Source organism: Esox lucius, chromosome 21, assembly GCF_011004845.1.
Source record: "Esox lucius isolate fEsoLuc1 chromosome 21, fEsoLuc1.pri, whole genome shotgun sequence".
In the NCBI taxonomy this organism is placed as follows: domain Eukaryota; kingdom Metazoa; phylum Chordata; class Actinopteri; order Esociformes; family Esocidae; genus Esox; species Esox lucius.
In genome coordinates, this window is record NC_047589.1 from 1197148 (window position 1) to 1213038 (window position 15891).

The 15891-nt window shown below is 38.3% G+C and overlaps 1 protein-coding gene across 1 annotated transcript; it reads right to left on the reverse strand.

The window, feature by feature from the left end:
* Window positions 1–49: 49 nt before the first annotated feature.
* Window positions 50–14009, reverse strand: nsmaf (neutral sphingomyelinase (N-SMase) activation associated factor). Its single transcript, XM_010906085.4, has 31 exons — window positions 13719–14009; window positions 12904–12990; window positions 12719–12797; window positions 11183–11247; window positions 11042–11078; window positions 10830–10880; window positions 10625–10696; window positions 10474–10521; window positions 10229–10281; window positions 9967–10096; window positions 9786–9857; window positions 9125–9233; window positions 8801–8977; window positions 8356–8435; window positions 8173–8263; window positions 7969–8032; window positions 7783–7834; window positions 7550–7670; window positions 7327–7458; window positions 6754–6796; window positions 6428–6594; window positions 6106–6214; window positions 5958–6016; window positions 5653–5720; window positions 5497–5564; window positions 5250–5373; window positions 3977–4060; window positions 3659–3809; window positions 3257–3359; window positions 2157–2266; window positions 50–2016 (listed from the first exon to the last, which is right to left on the reverse strand). Exons 1-31 carry the CDS (start codon window positions 13754–13756, stop codon window positions 1922–1924), a joined length of 2739 nt encoding a protein of 912 aa, XP_010904387.2. The 5' UTR covers window positions 13757–14009; the 3' UTR covers window positions 50–1921.
* Window positions 14010–15891: the final 1882 nt, after the last annotated feature.

A 15891-nucleotide genomic window follows, 5' to 3' on the forward strand; every position in this document is an offset into this window, starting at 1 on the left:
TGTCTGCTGCTTCAGTATTTCAACAGTTAAACCTAACCACAAGAAAATGACAACTGAAAACACGTTTATTTACAGATGTGCAATACTTTATTGAGCAAGATCTGTACAGTACTCAAAGGCTGGAAGGGTGTATTAGCCCTAATACATGAAGGAGAGTGGACTAAATTGCTCTTCAATTCCATATACAGCATAGTTCTCAGCAACTTCATGCAAATACATTTGCCTGTCATTAGGTAAACACCACACTGTTTTAACTAAAACTCATAGACCAAATGCTGCTGACAGCTCGGTTATATAACTGTTACAGCTGTTTTTAGTATTACACAATTGCAAGGACCACAGTGGAGACAACTGTACAATCTGAAGCAACATTTGTAGGACAAGGTGAGGTTAAACCACAATTTATTTGAGGTTTGTCCCTCAAAAGAAATATCAAACAGAAAGACATAGATACATGCAAACATTCATACAGTACATACACAGAGTATAATTATTTGTAATTGTACACAAATAGCAAACTTTTCATAGCTGTATGATGTTACAATACTGCAAATACATTCTTCATTACTTTTATTACTGCCTTTGTAACATGATTGTCAATATAGGTTTAAGCTCCACATAATGTAAATAAAATCTCAGGTAATAAAACAAGATTGATCATTCTCCATTAAAAGGGGTGAGCAGGGCGGTATATTGATAGTATGGACAGAGTCTATGCCAAAACTTTGTTTTTGCTAAAATGGGGTTGTAACAATTTTGCATGAGTGTTGCATGGTGGGAGTTCCTGAGTGTAGTCTTTCTGCAGTAAACTATTTAAACGAAAAATGTGCTTAGAAACCTTATTTTGATTGTTATTATGCCTTAGCATTTGTTTAACAGTTAGGTCAGCACTGTTTAATAAATGGTACTACTAGGCTAAAACACTTTTAAAGAATAGTTATTTGCAATCACTTGGTGACCTAGGTCTGAATCAGTCACTTGGAAAAAAGAGGATGAAAACCCTCTGGGGTTGACTAGCCCTGACTCATATTTTATCTAAATCAAAACTTGACCAATTTCAATGCATTAGCACGGAATGACGGTAGATCAAATGTCAGTTCATGAGAAGGTATTGTAACAACTAGGCAGCAACTGGTGTTTTTAATTAATGGAATATTAATGGAATATTTTGTACAATCTTTTCCAGGTGTTCAAATATGTTAGCAATTGTAAATGTATTTAAATGTCATTCTCAAATGCAGTCATTTCTGAAACACTGCTGAATATAGTTAATTTTAGCTATATGAATAGCTGTATGAATGCTTAAACAATATAAACATTCTTTACTGTAAGGAAATTATATTTTAAAAAAAGAATTTGAGGAAACCTGCTTTGACTAACTTAAGGGTAAAATAATTGACCAACTGATTTTGCATGGTAATGCTGTAAGAGTGTCGTTATGCCAATCTCACTGTAGCCAGTGAGATATTTATATTTTCTAATATTATTGGGAATGGCTTTTTAAGATTAGACAATTGCTTTGCTAAACTCACATTCAGGAAAATGGTAATTTTACCAACCATCCTAAACCATGTACATATGACCATATAAATATGAGGATGGCATTATAGTCCATACCTCAATTTTGCTCAAGCACTCCACATTTATTGGATTGAGCGCAATCTCTAGAGTACACAAATGCTGGGAGGGCATACTGCAACAAAGTAACACTGTTAGCCCTAATGAATAAACAAAAGTAGAGGTATACGTAATTGGTCTTCAGGTTCGGTTCCTATACATCATTGTGCATTACCTTCCCTCTACCATCTCTGGGTGAAGTAGTAACCTCTAACGCTGCCGATACCCTTTTTGGTTAAAGCCAGACATTTTACAGATGTCTCCGATCAAGTATCCTTCTTGGAGTGACTATCAAGCACTCCGGTCAACAGTCGAGCTTCCAGAAGATGACCTGCTTGTCTTCGCCGCCTGTGATCACTGTACTACACTGTTCGTTCATCCACATGGCTGTGACGGCACCTGCTCAGAGTAAAAGAGAAATGAGCAACAATTTCTTCAGCATCTACTCTCACACTCACTGTTAAATGGCAGACATCATTTAAATGTACTTCCCCATGCAGTTCTAATTGTGTTTTGAAATATTACGGATGGTAGTGTACCTGAATGTCCAGGAATCCTGGTGATCACTTTGTTGCTCATCAAGTCTAGGACCTGGAGGTGTCCGGACTGACCACCCGACAGGACAGTGTTCCCATCCCAGCAGAAGCACCTGTTCCCAGGGACATGGTGCAGTCGGACAGGATCATTGTATGTGTACATCAACATTGTGAGCTACAGACAAATGTGAAGGCACTGTAACCTGTTCTATTTTAGTTCCTATCAGGCCTAGATTGGTGTAAGAAATTTGGTGAAAGTCCCACTCAGCTCATTAGAGTAAAAAGTGAGGCCATCACCATACTTCTTGTAACCAATTAGCTTCATCCATATGTTTCAGCAAAGGAACTTAAAGGATAATGTCCCTTCTTCCAACTGGCAGAACAGAAACAAATAATAATTTCATTATTTTCAAAACCCATTGTAGACTTCAAGGTAAATTAACCACTTGTAGCAAAAAATCTATCAGGGCATGTCAGCATGTTAATTTTTATGGTGAAATCCCCTTTAGGCAACATTAAACCAAATATGTTGCTGATCTCAGGTAATAAAATCTATTTTATTTTTTCTAGATTACACATCCTTATTACATATAATGCTTAGCTTGCAGTGGCTAGTTAGCTGAAGTGTGCAATAGCTGTTTACAGATAAAATGCCTCAAAGATATTCACCTCCTTGTCTGACAACATAAAATCATCTATTTAATTTGGTTTTGCCACTGATCAATACACAAAAATGACATCTGCAAATGGTTCTAAATGAAGTACAAATATAAACTGAAGGGATAGATGCAGAGTTTGCCATTCTACTACTGGAAAAGTGGTCTATGTAGTCTTATATAGGTGGTATGGGCGTACTGTGAAAAAGGCTACAGGCATTGGACTTAATAATGACGATACCCTTGCAGATGCAGGAAGTGTTGTTTCCCAGTTTTGCCCCAAACTACATTGTGTGTTAAAAGAAAATATGGAGAAAAACTATTCTAGACAATAGACATTTTTCAGGGTGAGGTACCGTCTAACAGTGTAGAAAGCAAGTGAAATTCTCCATAAGGAAGATCGCCATGGACTGAAATTAAACTGGGACAGAGTTGGTGTGTTCATACCGTTGCTCCTCATCGGCTTGCACAGATGAGATCATCATGCCTGTCTGGACGTCGATAACCTTCAGACATGAGTCCTCTCCTACACTCAATATGTGTCTGCTGTCTGTGAAACAAAACCCCATCAATAATTTTAGTATTTATTCTGTTATGGTAGTAAAGGTGTAGAGAAACCCACACCCTGATGTCCAATTCAGTCCTTGTAATAAATTATAAATCATATTGACAATGACCAGCATACATGAGAATAAGTTGGGCTTCTCTTGTAAAATCCTTTCCAAACTGTGGGCCTACAACTCAATGATGAGAAATAAACTACTGCTTAAAAAATGTATTTAGGAAAATCCCATTAGCTCAGTGTAGAGTAAAATTGGATAAACCGATATGCTATCAATAAGCACGTACCAGGACTAAAAGCTACATCGTGGATTTTTCCAGAGTGACAGTGAACTTGATGAAGTTGTGCCAAGCTACTGGTATCCCATATGCTGGCGGTTCCATCCTTAGTCCCTGATACCAACAAAGTACCTGCTGGGTTTAGGCTAATAGTGTTCACCTATAAATTGGACAAACATGGGTTAGAGTTAGGCTGTTGGATAGGAAAGGTGAAAAGAGAACAGTTAAATATCTTTTTTTTCAGTATGCCTGAAATTTTCACACTTATTCAGACAAAGCATAAGTCATGTTAGTTAATATCAAAAGAGATTTAAGGCAGGCACTCACCCCCGCTTCATGTTCAAACTCAGCCAGCAACTGGAATTGGCATCTCTTATTATTTGCGATATCAGCTGAGTCACATTGCCAAACCTTTAAAATAAATATTTGACATAGTTGTAGTGCCTGTATTATTGTAAACAACTGAAATGCAGAAAGCGAAATAAATAAACATAAAAACCAGGGGCCATGAGGGTATTATGATCATAGTTCACCAACAAACAGAAACAACCCAATAACACCAGAGATCAAGGTGGTGAACTCTACGCTACTTGGCAACAGGGAAAATGCAGCTATGCAGCGCAGACAATCTACGTATCTCAGTCATCTGTCAGCAGAATATTACATCAAACAATAAATGCCCTCCCCAAACCCCATATTGTCTGACAAATTTTTCAGTTTCCTCATGACGTTCGCCAGCTACAAAGAAACAAAGCTGACTTCATGGACATAGCTCAGCCACCCAGTGTAGTTGGTGGTGGGACACATAATTGCACAAATGATTGCACCACCAAAAGTTTAACGCACATTTCTTTACGAGCTGCCAGATATATAAGAGGCTGACAATTAGCTGAAAATATCTAAGTTAGTAGATCACTCTTGGTTTCATGTTTATTCAGTGATGCTTAGCCTACATTTTAATATCTTTATTTCAATATAGTAATATGACACAGTTCTACAGTATCGCTAAGATGAGTTCACTGACAGAGACCCCTCCCCTATCAGCCAATCACTGTGGATATACAGTGATTCACAGTGATTGGCTGATAAGGGAGGGGTCTCTGTCAGTTAAAATGTAGGCTAAGCATCACTGAATAAACATGAAACCAAGAGTGATCTACTAACTAAGATATGTTCAGCTAATTGTCAGCCTCTTATAAGTAGGCTTGTTTGTGGAAAACGACATCATCCATAGCAACGGGGTCAACCCCGCCCTTTCTCTTAGCTTAAGACTTATCCCCATTCCTTAGTAAAAGTTGGTCTTAGCAGCTTTATGAATAGGTTTTAAGAGGAAACTCTTAGCTAGGAACCTTTATTGCTGTTTAGGAGTCCTCCTAGTAGTAAGATAAAATGTTTTGTGAATACGACCCCAGAAGCAGAGTGGTCTTATATTACTGACAACCAAGATATTATAAAATGTGTATACATAACATTTGTTTATAATGGTTAACATAAAAACAGTAATTTTCCCTGTTATATTTTTTAAAATTATTTTCACCCTGTAAAAAAAAAACAAAGCCAGTTTAACCCATACAGTGGCATCGCCATCATCATCCTTTACCTTAACTGTGGAATCCCAGGATGCTGTGTAAAGCTGGTTGTCTCTCCAGCACATTTTACTGATGGCATCATCATGGCCCATCAGTGTGTCCTGACGCCTACCAAATGGTATAGAGTAGAAATACCTAGGGAGGAAGAAAATGAGGCATGTTCGGATATCAGAAAGAAATAGTATGGTTACATGAATAGGTCCGGTTGTCATAAATAACTTTGGGATAATATTCAACTGATGATCTGAGCACGCTCACACATTATTGTCCCACGAGGAGCACACTACAGCCTTATCCTCTGGTAGCATCAAGCAGGACGATAATGCCTGTGGGACAATTTATATTTTCATCTCGCAATCAAGGTTGAGGTTTTAGAATAAAGGGGATGATAGATGACAGTGTTGCGCTCAGTACCATGTTTGAGAAGGACATGCTTCTCTGCAATCCATTGGACTCCCTGGAGAACATCTTCAGTGTGGAGTCTGTTGAAAACACATGATTAGGGCCTTCAAATTACAGCTCATACATTTTACATTTTAAGCCGTTTAGCAGACATTGTTATCCAGAGTCACCTTCATATTGGCTACACCAGGAATCAAACCTACAGGGGATGCTCATAGTGCTTTTCTATGTATCTACTGATGAGTAGGGTGAGCATCAATAACATCCTATGTGTACCAGACATTCAACACATTTGGCCTAATGACGTTTTTAAATACCTTGTGATGTCGTGAAGACTGATGAGGCAGACCGAGTCACTGCAATGCCAGTCACAGCCCTGGGTTTTTACAGAGATGACTCGGTCAGAGTTGATACTTCACAGTCCAATGACATTACGGAAAATTTTCAGTTACAATTCTCACTCACTCTTTATGTATTTTGTGACTGGATATCAACTTGAGTTTGGCTATGTTGTTCCAAGCAAGTCTCCTACTCTCTTCGGTTAAGTCTTCAAAGGAGTCCTCACTTGTGGAAACTAGAAAAAACCAACAAAACTATGGGTGAACAACCACTAAATGTTTGAGCTTCAACAAGTGGCATTTAGGATGACATTGGGAGACATCAAACAAACAGATTTTCTGATGTCTGCTTTTGATTGCAGTGTTTCCTGAGTGTGACTGAATAAAGAGACTTTGTTTGATCTGTTAAGTTTGTCTGTTCCTTTACAGTATATTGGTGAAGATGTTACCTGGAGAGAGCTCATTGAGGGGTGTGTTTACGCTTGGTGTTCGTGAGATGCTCTGGAACCTGGGTGTTATCCTCTGCGGGTGTGGTGTGGTGAACAGTTGTGTTGGGGTTTGCCCAAACTCCAAGATCTGAGTCAGCATGGCAATCTTCTGATCCGGGTCCTCTATACTGTTCAAAATGAGAAATTAAAAAGTAACTGTATTGAACCAATCATTTCATCAAATCTGTATCCAGGTTTCCTGGATAGGTCAGGAGTAACACTGAAAATTCAATATGGTGCAGAACAAGAAATAACATGGGGTTGACCACACTGAAAGACATTATTACCTATCGCAGTCGATGCCGCCCTCATATGTCAGTGGGTGGAACACTGTCAAGAAAACCAGGCAAATCTTCACTACATTAAAATACATTAAAAAAACGATTTTATTACAGACCAAGTGCCATTATCAAGTAAATGCATATTTTTTACCCCCCATTTTACACCCTTCCCAATTGCATCACATCGAATTGTATCCTGTCTCAGCGCACAAATTCCCAACAAATTCAAGCTTTCCTCTTAGGCATCTGCACCAACCACACTGGGTTTTTCCACACTGCTTTCCCAAGCACAAAGGCATGTGGGTCAGTGTGTGTGAAGACACTCACTCCCCTGTCAAAAAGAATTCGTTTCACAAGCACCCAAGCTGCCGGAGGGACTTGCTAGAGCACATGAGACTAGGAACCCCCTGATGAAAAAGCTTCACCCAGGGTGTTTCAGTACAATATGCGCTGCCAATGGGGTTTCCCTGTCACTCGTCATCTAGCAGGCTACAATTTAGACTGCTGACGTCAGCATGGTCCTGCATTGCCTGGGAGGCCCAATTGTATGTTACCTTAGGTGATCAGGATGTCTCATACCATTTTGGGCTGCCACTGCTTCACTCCCTCTTTGTTTGAAGCCAAACACCAGGTCAATCCATTCATGCAGGTGTTCTGACACATACTGACTCTCCAGCGCTTTCTGACTCTTCTGAAGAAAATCACTGGCATCTAAATTAAGCATAAAGAAGAAAAATGAATCCAAAATAATACCAGTCAAGTACAACACCCAAACAAATGTTTTCCCCATTGTAGTTGTTACCTGCAGCCCATGGTGGAAGATCAACATCTTGAACCGAGCTACCATCTTGCCTTTTTCCCAAATCCAGATTCTGGCGGTTCAGCAGAAAACTGGGGTCATTACCAAAGAAGTCTGGGATCAACTGGAAAAGACAATTGACAAATTTATGAATGTTAGACCCAGAAATAATGTCAAACGGTAATATTTTATAAATTATTTTCATTAGAAACATATACTGCATTAAAACTTCCTACCTCTTTAAAATCGGTGGCACCCTCTAAGCAATTTTTCCATGTTTCCCCTATGCTACAAACAAATTAATACATTTATGTTCAATATGGCATGTGTGCTAAAGTGTCAAACGGGGCTTTTTTCATTTTTAAACATAGAACCAAAACCAACTTCCCAGGGCAGAACTAACAGGAATAGTCACAACTAACCTATTGAACATGCGGTCTGCATTATCATAGCGGCCATTTTGAAGACACAACATGTGTTCTGGAGCTGCAATTGAGATCATAATGAAAACATTGTTTGTAATGGAAACTACAGCTCCTATTTGTAATAGCTAAACACAATGGCAATGCAATTACAGTTATATTATTGTACTTGATATCCAAAAATATGATAAGGCATGGACATACCAACTCTGACTAGGTAGAAAAGCACATAGCCTGGAGAGGAGTAATGACTGCCATACATGAAACGAGGTTCAGGCATATCTCTGTACCGGGACTGTTAGTGAAAGAGATACACCTTAGTTAGAAAAAAAATTTAACAGTGAAACAATGCAGATGGAGATGAGCTCAGGAAAAGAGTAGCCTCACCAATAAACGCTCTAGTCTCTCTTTATTCAGTGCACCCACTGGCTTGCTCAGGTCACGGAATGTTGTAGGGTTCATCATATCTGAAACAAATCCCAATGGATCTATTAGCAAAACAATCACAAAAAACATTGGAACTACATTGTTAATTGGCACCAGATGGCCTTGTGGTTAAAAGTGCGGGTCTGGCAAAAAAAAAGTATCAGGATACAATTCCCAGATTCATATTTGTTTTTATAATTGTGCTCTTATGCTAAACAAAATTATTAAATCGCTCTGGAAAAGACTGTCTGCCATGTTAGTGTTAATACACAGATGTAGAGCAGTTCCCTAATAAATAACCAACTAACGCTAGTTTTAACGAGCCAATACTCTTGATAATATTTAACGCCAATCAGTCAAACCTCATTCTGTCAAAAGACGTTACCCCAAACTAGACCACACTCACCCAGCTCCGTGCTGCTGTAGTCTGCAATGATCCAGGGAAAGACGGGGTACTGAGACAGGTCATTGCCGCTGCGGTCAGCCAAGTTGTTGAGGTGCATCAAGTACTGGTAGTTACTGAGGTGGCCACGCTGCCACTGGAGCATGTAGCTCTCCGCTGTGTGCTCTGCCATGTGGTTCTCTGCAAAAGAGAGTGAAAAATCCAGAACCCGAACGGTGATAGGCAAGTGCCAATGTACGTTCTTGCCAGGATCACCCGGGACAGAGAACTGATGGAGGGTCCTCCTTCAAGATGTGTCTGTAATGTAAGTTGTTGTGTGTTACTGACCCAGAAATGTGGCGATGTAATAGTAGAGGTCATTTCTGTCACTGGTCTGATAAAACTTCAGATAGATATCGGAGCAGAAGTCGTTTTCCGTGCAGAACACTTCAAGCCCCTGGTGAAGACAGATAAAGATGGTTGGCTTAAAGGGATGAAGAGTGACACACATAGTTGGGGATGGAGCCTCATCAATGCTCTAGATCTAAAGGAACTTAAGAGCATAGTACTTTTTTCATAGATGGTTCCTCACTCTGGGAAACTTTTTGCCAACTTTAGCCACTGCTAACAAAAAATAAGGAAGTTAACAAATCAATAAGTCAAGTTTTTTGTCCATGTTATCAACCACATCAAACCAACTCCATTAGTTTGATACTTTGAGAGGATATGGCTGTACTGAAATATCTTGCTTACAAAGACAGATTATCTTAAATTTTTAGCTAGTGGTGGCTAAAGTTAGCGGAGGTTGTAGGCCTAATGATTTTTCTAGGCCAAAACACTACTTACAAAAGTGAGGAATACTCTAAAATCAAGTAGATAGAAAGTACAATTCCCCTTTAAGCATAACAGAAGTATAAAATATGTAATAGTCTGACTAGTTAAATACCAATACAACAGAATGGGTTTATGTGGTGCTTGGTTGTAAAAATCTAATTAACATAGCATTCACCAATGGCCTGAGTCCATGTCTTCTCTTGTAGATTCGTTTAACTCGATGAAGCTCTATTCGGACAACTTGTTCCTAAAATTTAAATTGTGAAAGAAATCAGATAGCATTGTCACAAAGCCCCAGTAAGGAAGTTAAATTCATTTATTTTACAATGCACGCATAACATTTAAGGTTAACTCACGGGGTAGCCATTGAGTGGTTGGAAGTAGAGACTTTGGTCAGTTATGCACACGTGCCCAGGGTTTGTAACCAATGGAGTGACCATCTCTGCCTCACATTCCATGTGTGGTATTTCTGCAACATTCTGGAAGCTGAGAACGAACCACAATGTTGTATTATCTATAGTCTCACATTGTATCTAAATGGAGATGACAATCAATGGCTTAATATTCTAACATCACATCAAGGTTGTGAGTAAGAGAAAATTCTCAAATGATACATACCAGTTTTTGTCAAACGATGTTCTAGCCAATCTGGATTGTAAATTAGCTGCAATCTAGAGACACAAAAATAAACTGCTTGCACTGCTCACAACCATGCCCTGTTGAACAGAGAAACTAAATGGGCTTGAAACTTCTTATTTTTCTAATGTTTAATGACCTGTCTCATTAGCATATTGAAAACATTCCAAATATTGAGAATCGGTACTTCTACTGTTTTACAGCAGTTTTTTTGAGATACCACTAACCATGGCCGTCTGGTCTCCAAGCTTGTCCAGACATGATGCCCTGTGTAACTGGAGAAGTCGATTAACGAAACACATGTAAAAATAAAAATATAAAACATGCAGTCCAACATCTAAAGAAGTAACTTTCATGGGCTATGGTACTGTTAAATACCTGAAGCAATGTTTGGACAATATCCTCCGTTTTACTCAAAATTTCCAGGTAGAAGAGAAAGGTACGATCTCCCTATCAGAAATGTTTTGAAAAGCAATACAATAGGCGAATTACTCAGTGTTCCTAAATATTAATTTCAAGTTACTTTCTTAATCTTACATATGGACAACCTTCATCACAAGCGTTATTGGTAACATGTCCTTACCCTTTCAACTCTGTAAGGCGCAACGACATTGCACTCTTTGATAAGGTAAACCTAAAGTTGAAATATAAACCAGGTTAGTTCTATCAAACCTCAATGTGCAAAAAACATTTGGCATTGTTATATGATAACATTTCGGTAAATGTTGCTTAGAATACCACTACAATGTAACAAAAAAGGTTGCAGATATACACAGTTTAACTAAACACACCTACCTGTTTGCATAAAATGGAGAGGCCAGCTGGTTTGCTTCTATATAAAAAATTTTAAGAAAACATTCAAATCTGTAACATTTCCATCTTACTGGTTTCTTTTTTTGAGCATGTACCCAGTTGAACTGCAAACATTAGACTTACTCATTGAAAGGATTTTGGTCCTTTTCCTCAATGACCTCAATCTTTTTGCAGTCTCTGAGGGGAATCTGGTAGAGGTTTAGAGCACACAAATAACAAATGTATCTGCATAATGTGCAATAACACAGATGTAAAATAGAGCCCCTATTCGTGACATGTCTGCTCTAGGATTAGAGCTCTCAGACAATTCATTATAATCAGTGATGCACTCTTAAAAGAATAGGTGAATATGACTATCATTCACAGTGAATAAAGTATTATTTTTTTATACCTTAATGTTTTCAAAGCACGACAGCTACTTAATAGAAAAGATACATGTTGCAAGTTACTCTTTTCTTTACAGCTTTCAAATAGGTACATTTCTCTTCTGTAGAGCTGCTGCTAACTTTGTGGCATATTTAGCAATACAACAATATAAAAACTACACTTGCATAGCACAGACAGGGGTAATATTGCTGGGAAAACATTGTGTCAAAATTAAACCATTGTCAGGGTTATGTGGGTTTCATTGATTAGCTAGTATGTGGTAGCCTTGCTGTGTCTGCAACAGGTGGGATTGTTTCATTACTGTTGGAATACACGGACACTGCATGTACACATACTCTAGGCAAGCCACTCCTGAGTGGGATGCAGGTAGATTGTGAATAACCAGCTGAAGACAATTTGCCATTGCAAAGGTCCTCAAACACAGCAAACCGCATAACCTAGAATACATGTATTCTCCCCCAAAAGGCCCTGTCCGGCATTGCTCCCTGATACCACCCTGATCCCCCAAAAGGCCCTGTCTGGCATTGCTCCCTGATACCACCCTGATCCCCCAAAAGGCCCTGTCCGGCATTGCTTCCTGATACCACCCTGATCCCCCAAAAGGCCCTGTCTGGCATTGCTCCCTGATACCACCCTGATCCCCCAAAACGCCCTGTCCGGCATTGCTCCCTGATACCACCCTGATCCCCCAAAAGGCCCTGTCTGGCATTGCTCCCTGATACCACCCTGATCCCCCAAAAGGCCCTGTCTGGCATTGCTCCCTGATACCACCCTGATATCCTACACATCTACTCGCCCTCCAGCTGTCTACACTCCTCTGAAAACGGACAACTAACCATCCCAAAAACAAGACTGTTGCACCAAAGGGGAACAAGAATTCGGTACACTAGCCCCCAAAACTGTAACTCTCTCTCTCCCACAGCCACCCATGGCTTTGATTGTAGCATCACATTAACCATCTCAAACACCACTTGTTCTGTCTGGTGTAGCTCAGCCCTCAGTCAGCTCTTGCTAAATTATATGTAGCTTTTATATTGTTTGTTGATTAATCCTATTTGCTGTCCTTATTTACTAATATTATTATGGTTACTTAAGCAATAAAAAAGGCTTGAAAACAGTTTTTACGCAAAATGCCACTAATTATGACTAAAAGGCCAGACTGACTCTAAATCCGTAAGTTTTTTTCTGATCGGTTCAGACCTAAATATGAGTAAATTCTACATTATGAGTGTTACTCTACTCCTGTGTTTGCAACAAAGCACAAAAACTCACCTTTAAAATTGGCTCCACGTGTTCCTCTGGTTCAAAAATGATGGATTTGGAGCATATTTTGAGTGACCCTCTGATCTTTCTGCAACAAGAAAATTGTCAGTGCGGTTGCGGTAATGAGGAGCAATCCATCCACAATGACAGATATAACGGGGTTGAACTTTCAGTCAGTCAAGATTAGACATCACCTTTTTTTGTCGGAAATAGTTGTCACATGGTGCACTGTGTGCTGTTCGAAGTAATATTCTTCTAAGTCGAGCAACAACAATGAAAACCTAGAGCACAGACAACAAAGAATGAGTGTGACAAGTCCTAAAAACATGATGATCGATTCAACCGAAACACAAACTGATATAGTACTGGAATTTCCAGGTTCCAACATTATCCTGCCATACTTTAAACTACTTACAAAGCAAACTATATTGGCCATTTAAATATCAAGATTTGCTTGTAGTAACTATGGAACTATGGATGAAAGGACATACAATCCACAAGACCAGACACAGTTTAGAAACAACGTTTTTGATTATCGAGTCGGATTTTGAAAGCTAAACTAACACTGTAAACTTACAACCTTATATTTTGGGTTATGATAGGGTAATAGGTCAATAGGCATTACGTTGTATTATACAATAGTCAATTAGTGAACGATAAATTAGAACAAATGTAGCATATTGTATTCCGATTGTATAAAAGATCATTCAAATATCCTAGAAATATATAAACGTCATTGTAACTCTAACACGCCTGCTACAACATATACTTTCTTTTTACAATCAAACTAAAATAGTAGAGAAACTGTCGTAAACACGATCAGCATCCATTCACCCTCAAGTCATGAGACTAGAATGGCCTGCTAACAAGGAAATCCCAGGATCTCAAGTGTATTCCCTTGCCCAAAGTCAGATCTCTGTGCTCGGTTAAACTTGACGTGTCCTGTTCATTCCCATGGTGGAAGACAAGAGTACAAAAAAAACCTTCCCATACAATGCCAACTACGAACCTTTCCTTAGACCGTTCTTTCCTTTTAATAAATGCCATCCTTTACTGCAGAACATCCATTGCAAGAGATGTTGTTGTATACAATAAACACGGAAACTCACTGCGACAGTGACCAGAGGGCGCCTGCAATGCAATAGGGGCTCTAAATTTCGCTTGCTAGCTGGTGCGCCGGATATGTGGAGTTGTTCCAAAAGCGTAACAGGAGGCTTTTCAGACTTTGGCTACGTTCGTGAAGATTAAACGACTGAAGGCGACTACCGAGATAACTGATCTAGAAATCACAATGCACTATACATAACAAGTAATTACTATTTGTAGATCAGTCAGCGATTTACTCGTGATCCTTTCTGGTTTAAATCCTTCCGATTTATTTTACATATGCAGCACACTTCTGAACTTTATTAGGGTCATTCTGGCAACATTAGAGATTCGGTAGCAACAATAACACTTCCGGTGGTTGGATTTTGCCTTCAAAATAAATGTAAAACGCTTTATTACTAATAATAAGTTTATCTATTTTGCTGCTTTGCTTAGTGCATATTGTAAAGATATAGATAATAAAATTAATATCTATATATTAAGAAATATAAACTAAAGAAAAATGCTGTTTAAATAGAACTTCACAAAAAAATTTTAAACATTTCATATTTTAAAAATAAATTGATCAATCCTTTATCAAGTAATTCTTGTTAATTTGCTGGTGTTAATTAGTTATATATGGGATCTTTGCGCTAAATCCAGAAACACTATACTTTCCATCGCAATAAATTATGTACTGTAAATGGGACACATATTGCATCATTCAGAAAAAAACAATTATATACGCCACAGTGAATGTACTGTAGGAAATGTTCAGGAGAATGTATAGATTCAAAATATGAAAAAAATCAAGGGGCACTATGGTTTCGCAATTGTTGCTGGTATTTTACTCCTCCCATGCCATTGGCCAACATTGCAAATGATCGTAAATGATATACACATTGCCCTATACAGAAAAAACTATTATATACGCCGCAGTGAATGTGTTGCAGGAAATGTTCAGGAAACTGTATAGAGTGATTATATGCAACAACAAAAAATCAAGGGGCACTGTGTATTTGCAATTGTTGCTGGTGTTTTACTCCGCCCATACTGTTGGCCACAATGCAAATTACGCCACACACTCTTCTGAAAATGTCCTACAGTACATTCACTGCAGCGTATAGAATCGATTTTTCTGTATGAGGCAATATTTATCCCATGTACTGTCTATTAAAGTGTTTTGCATTGGGGGCTAAAGAGGGTGTGGAAAATATTGTGTTGCTAGATGTAGCACACCATTCCCCATGATCAGACATGTTTGTCTTATTTTACAGACTCTTCTGAGCATATCGTATATTGATTTCACTGTGGCACATAAAAAAATGTGAGTTATGAGGCAATATGTATTCCATATTCTGCATTGACCTTGGAACGTGTTTTACTACCCACTTTTTTATTGAAAGTACTCTTAGAAATGAACAAATATTAATTGTTGTCAATGTTTTGGGAGCCACATTTTCTTAAACAATAAAGAAATTCAATTTACATCAGTTTGGATGTAATATGTTGACCACATTTATTTTGAAATTTTCCAACATTTTGTGACCAGAAGTACATTTTTAATATTGCTTAAGACATCTGAAATGTCGATTCTGAACCAACTACAGTAGGTTAATATTTTGACATTTAATATTACATCCTTTTACATCAAGTATTTTTCAAAACTGATTTTATAGGTCACAGGACCAATTTGAAAAAAAAAAAACTAAACAAAGAGTCTATTTCTCTGGGTATAGAGGGGAAAAGTCATAAACCACACAAAACGTATAAATCTTGTAAGGCCCTGTTTGTCAACATATTTGCATTCATTCACTCTCCGAAATATATATTACCTAAATTAAAGCAAATGTATCAATAAAAGTCACCTTTTCCTATAGATATTTACACAATTATCAAATTCTAAGGTGGTGTAAGCCTACACAAAACAAATACCTTATTGGAAGTGGATCTAAAAATCCCCTATGAAATAAATAAATTATGTAATAACGCAACACTTTGCTTTTCATGTTTTGCCACTAGGTTTTATAGGGATTATGGCTAATTGTATTCAATTCCATATATGTCTATTGGATAGTTGAAATATTGGATGTGTA

What these genes read in the sequence shown, in the direction of transcription:
- nsmaf (XM_010906085.4), bottom strand. Translation starts at nt 13,756, where the DNA reads ATGGCATTTATTAAAAGGAAAGAACGGTCTAAGGAAAG. An exon ending in ACATCGTTTGACAAAAACTG is followed by an intron (nt 10,097 to 10,228) that starts GTATGTATCATT and finishes GTTCGTTCTCAG; the next exon opens with CTTCCAGAATGTTGCAGAAA. An exon ending in GTGCCACCGATTTTAAAGAG is followed by an intron (nt 7,671 to 7,782) that starts GTAGGAAGTTTT and finishes TGTCTTTTCCAG; the next exon opens with TTGATCCCAGACTTCTTTGG.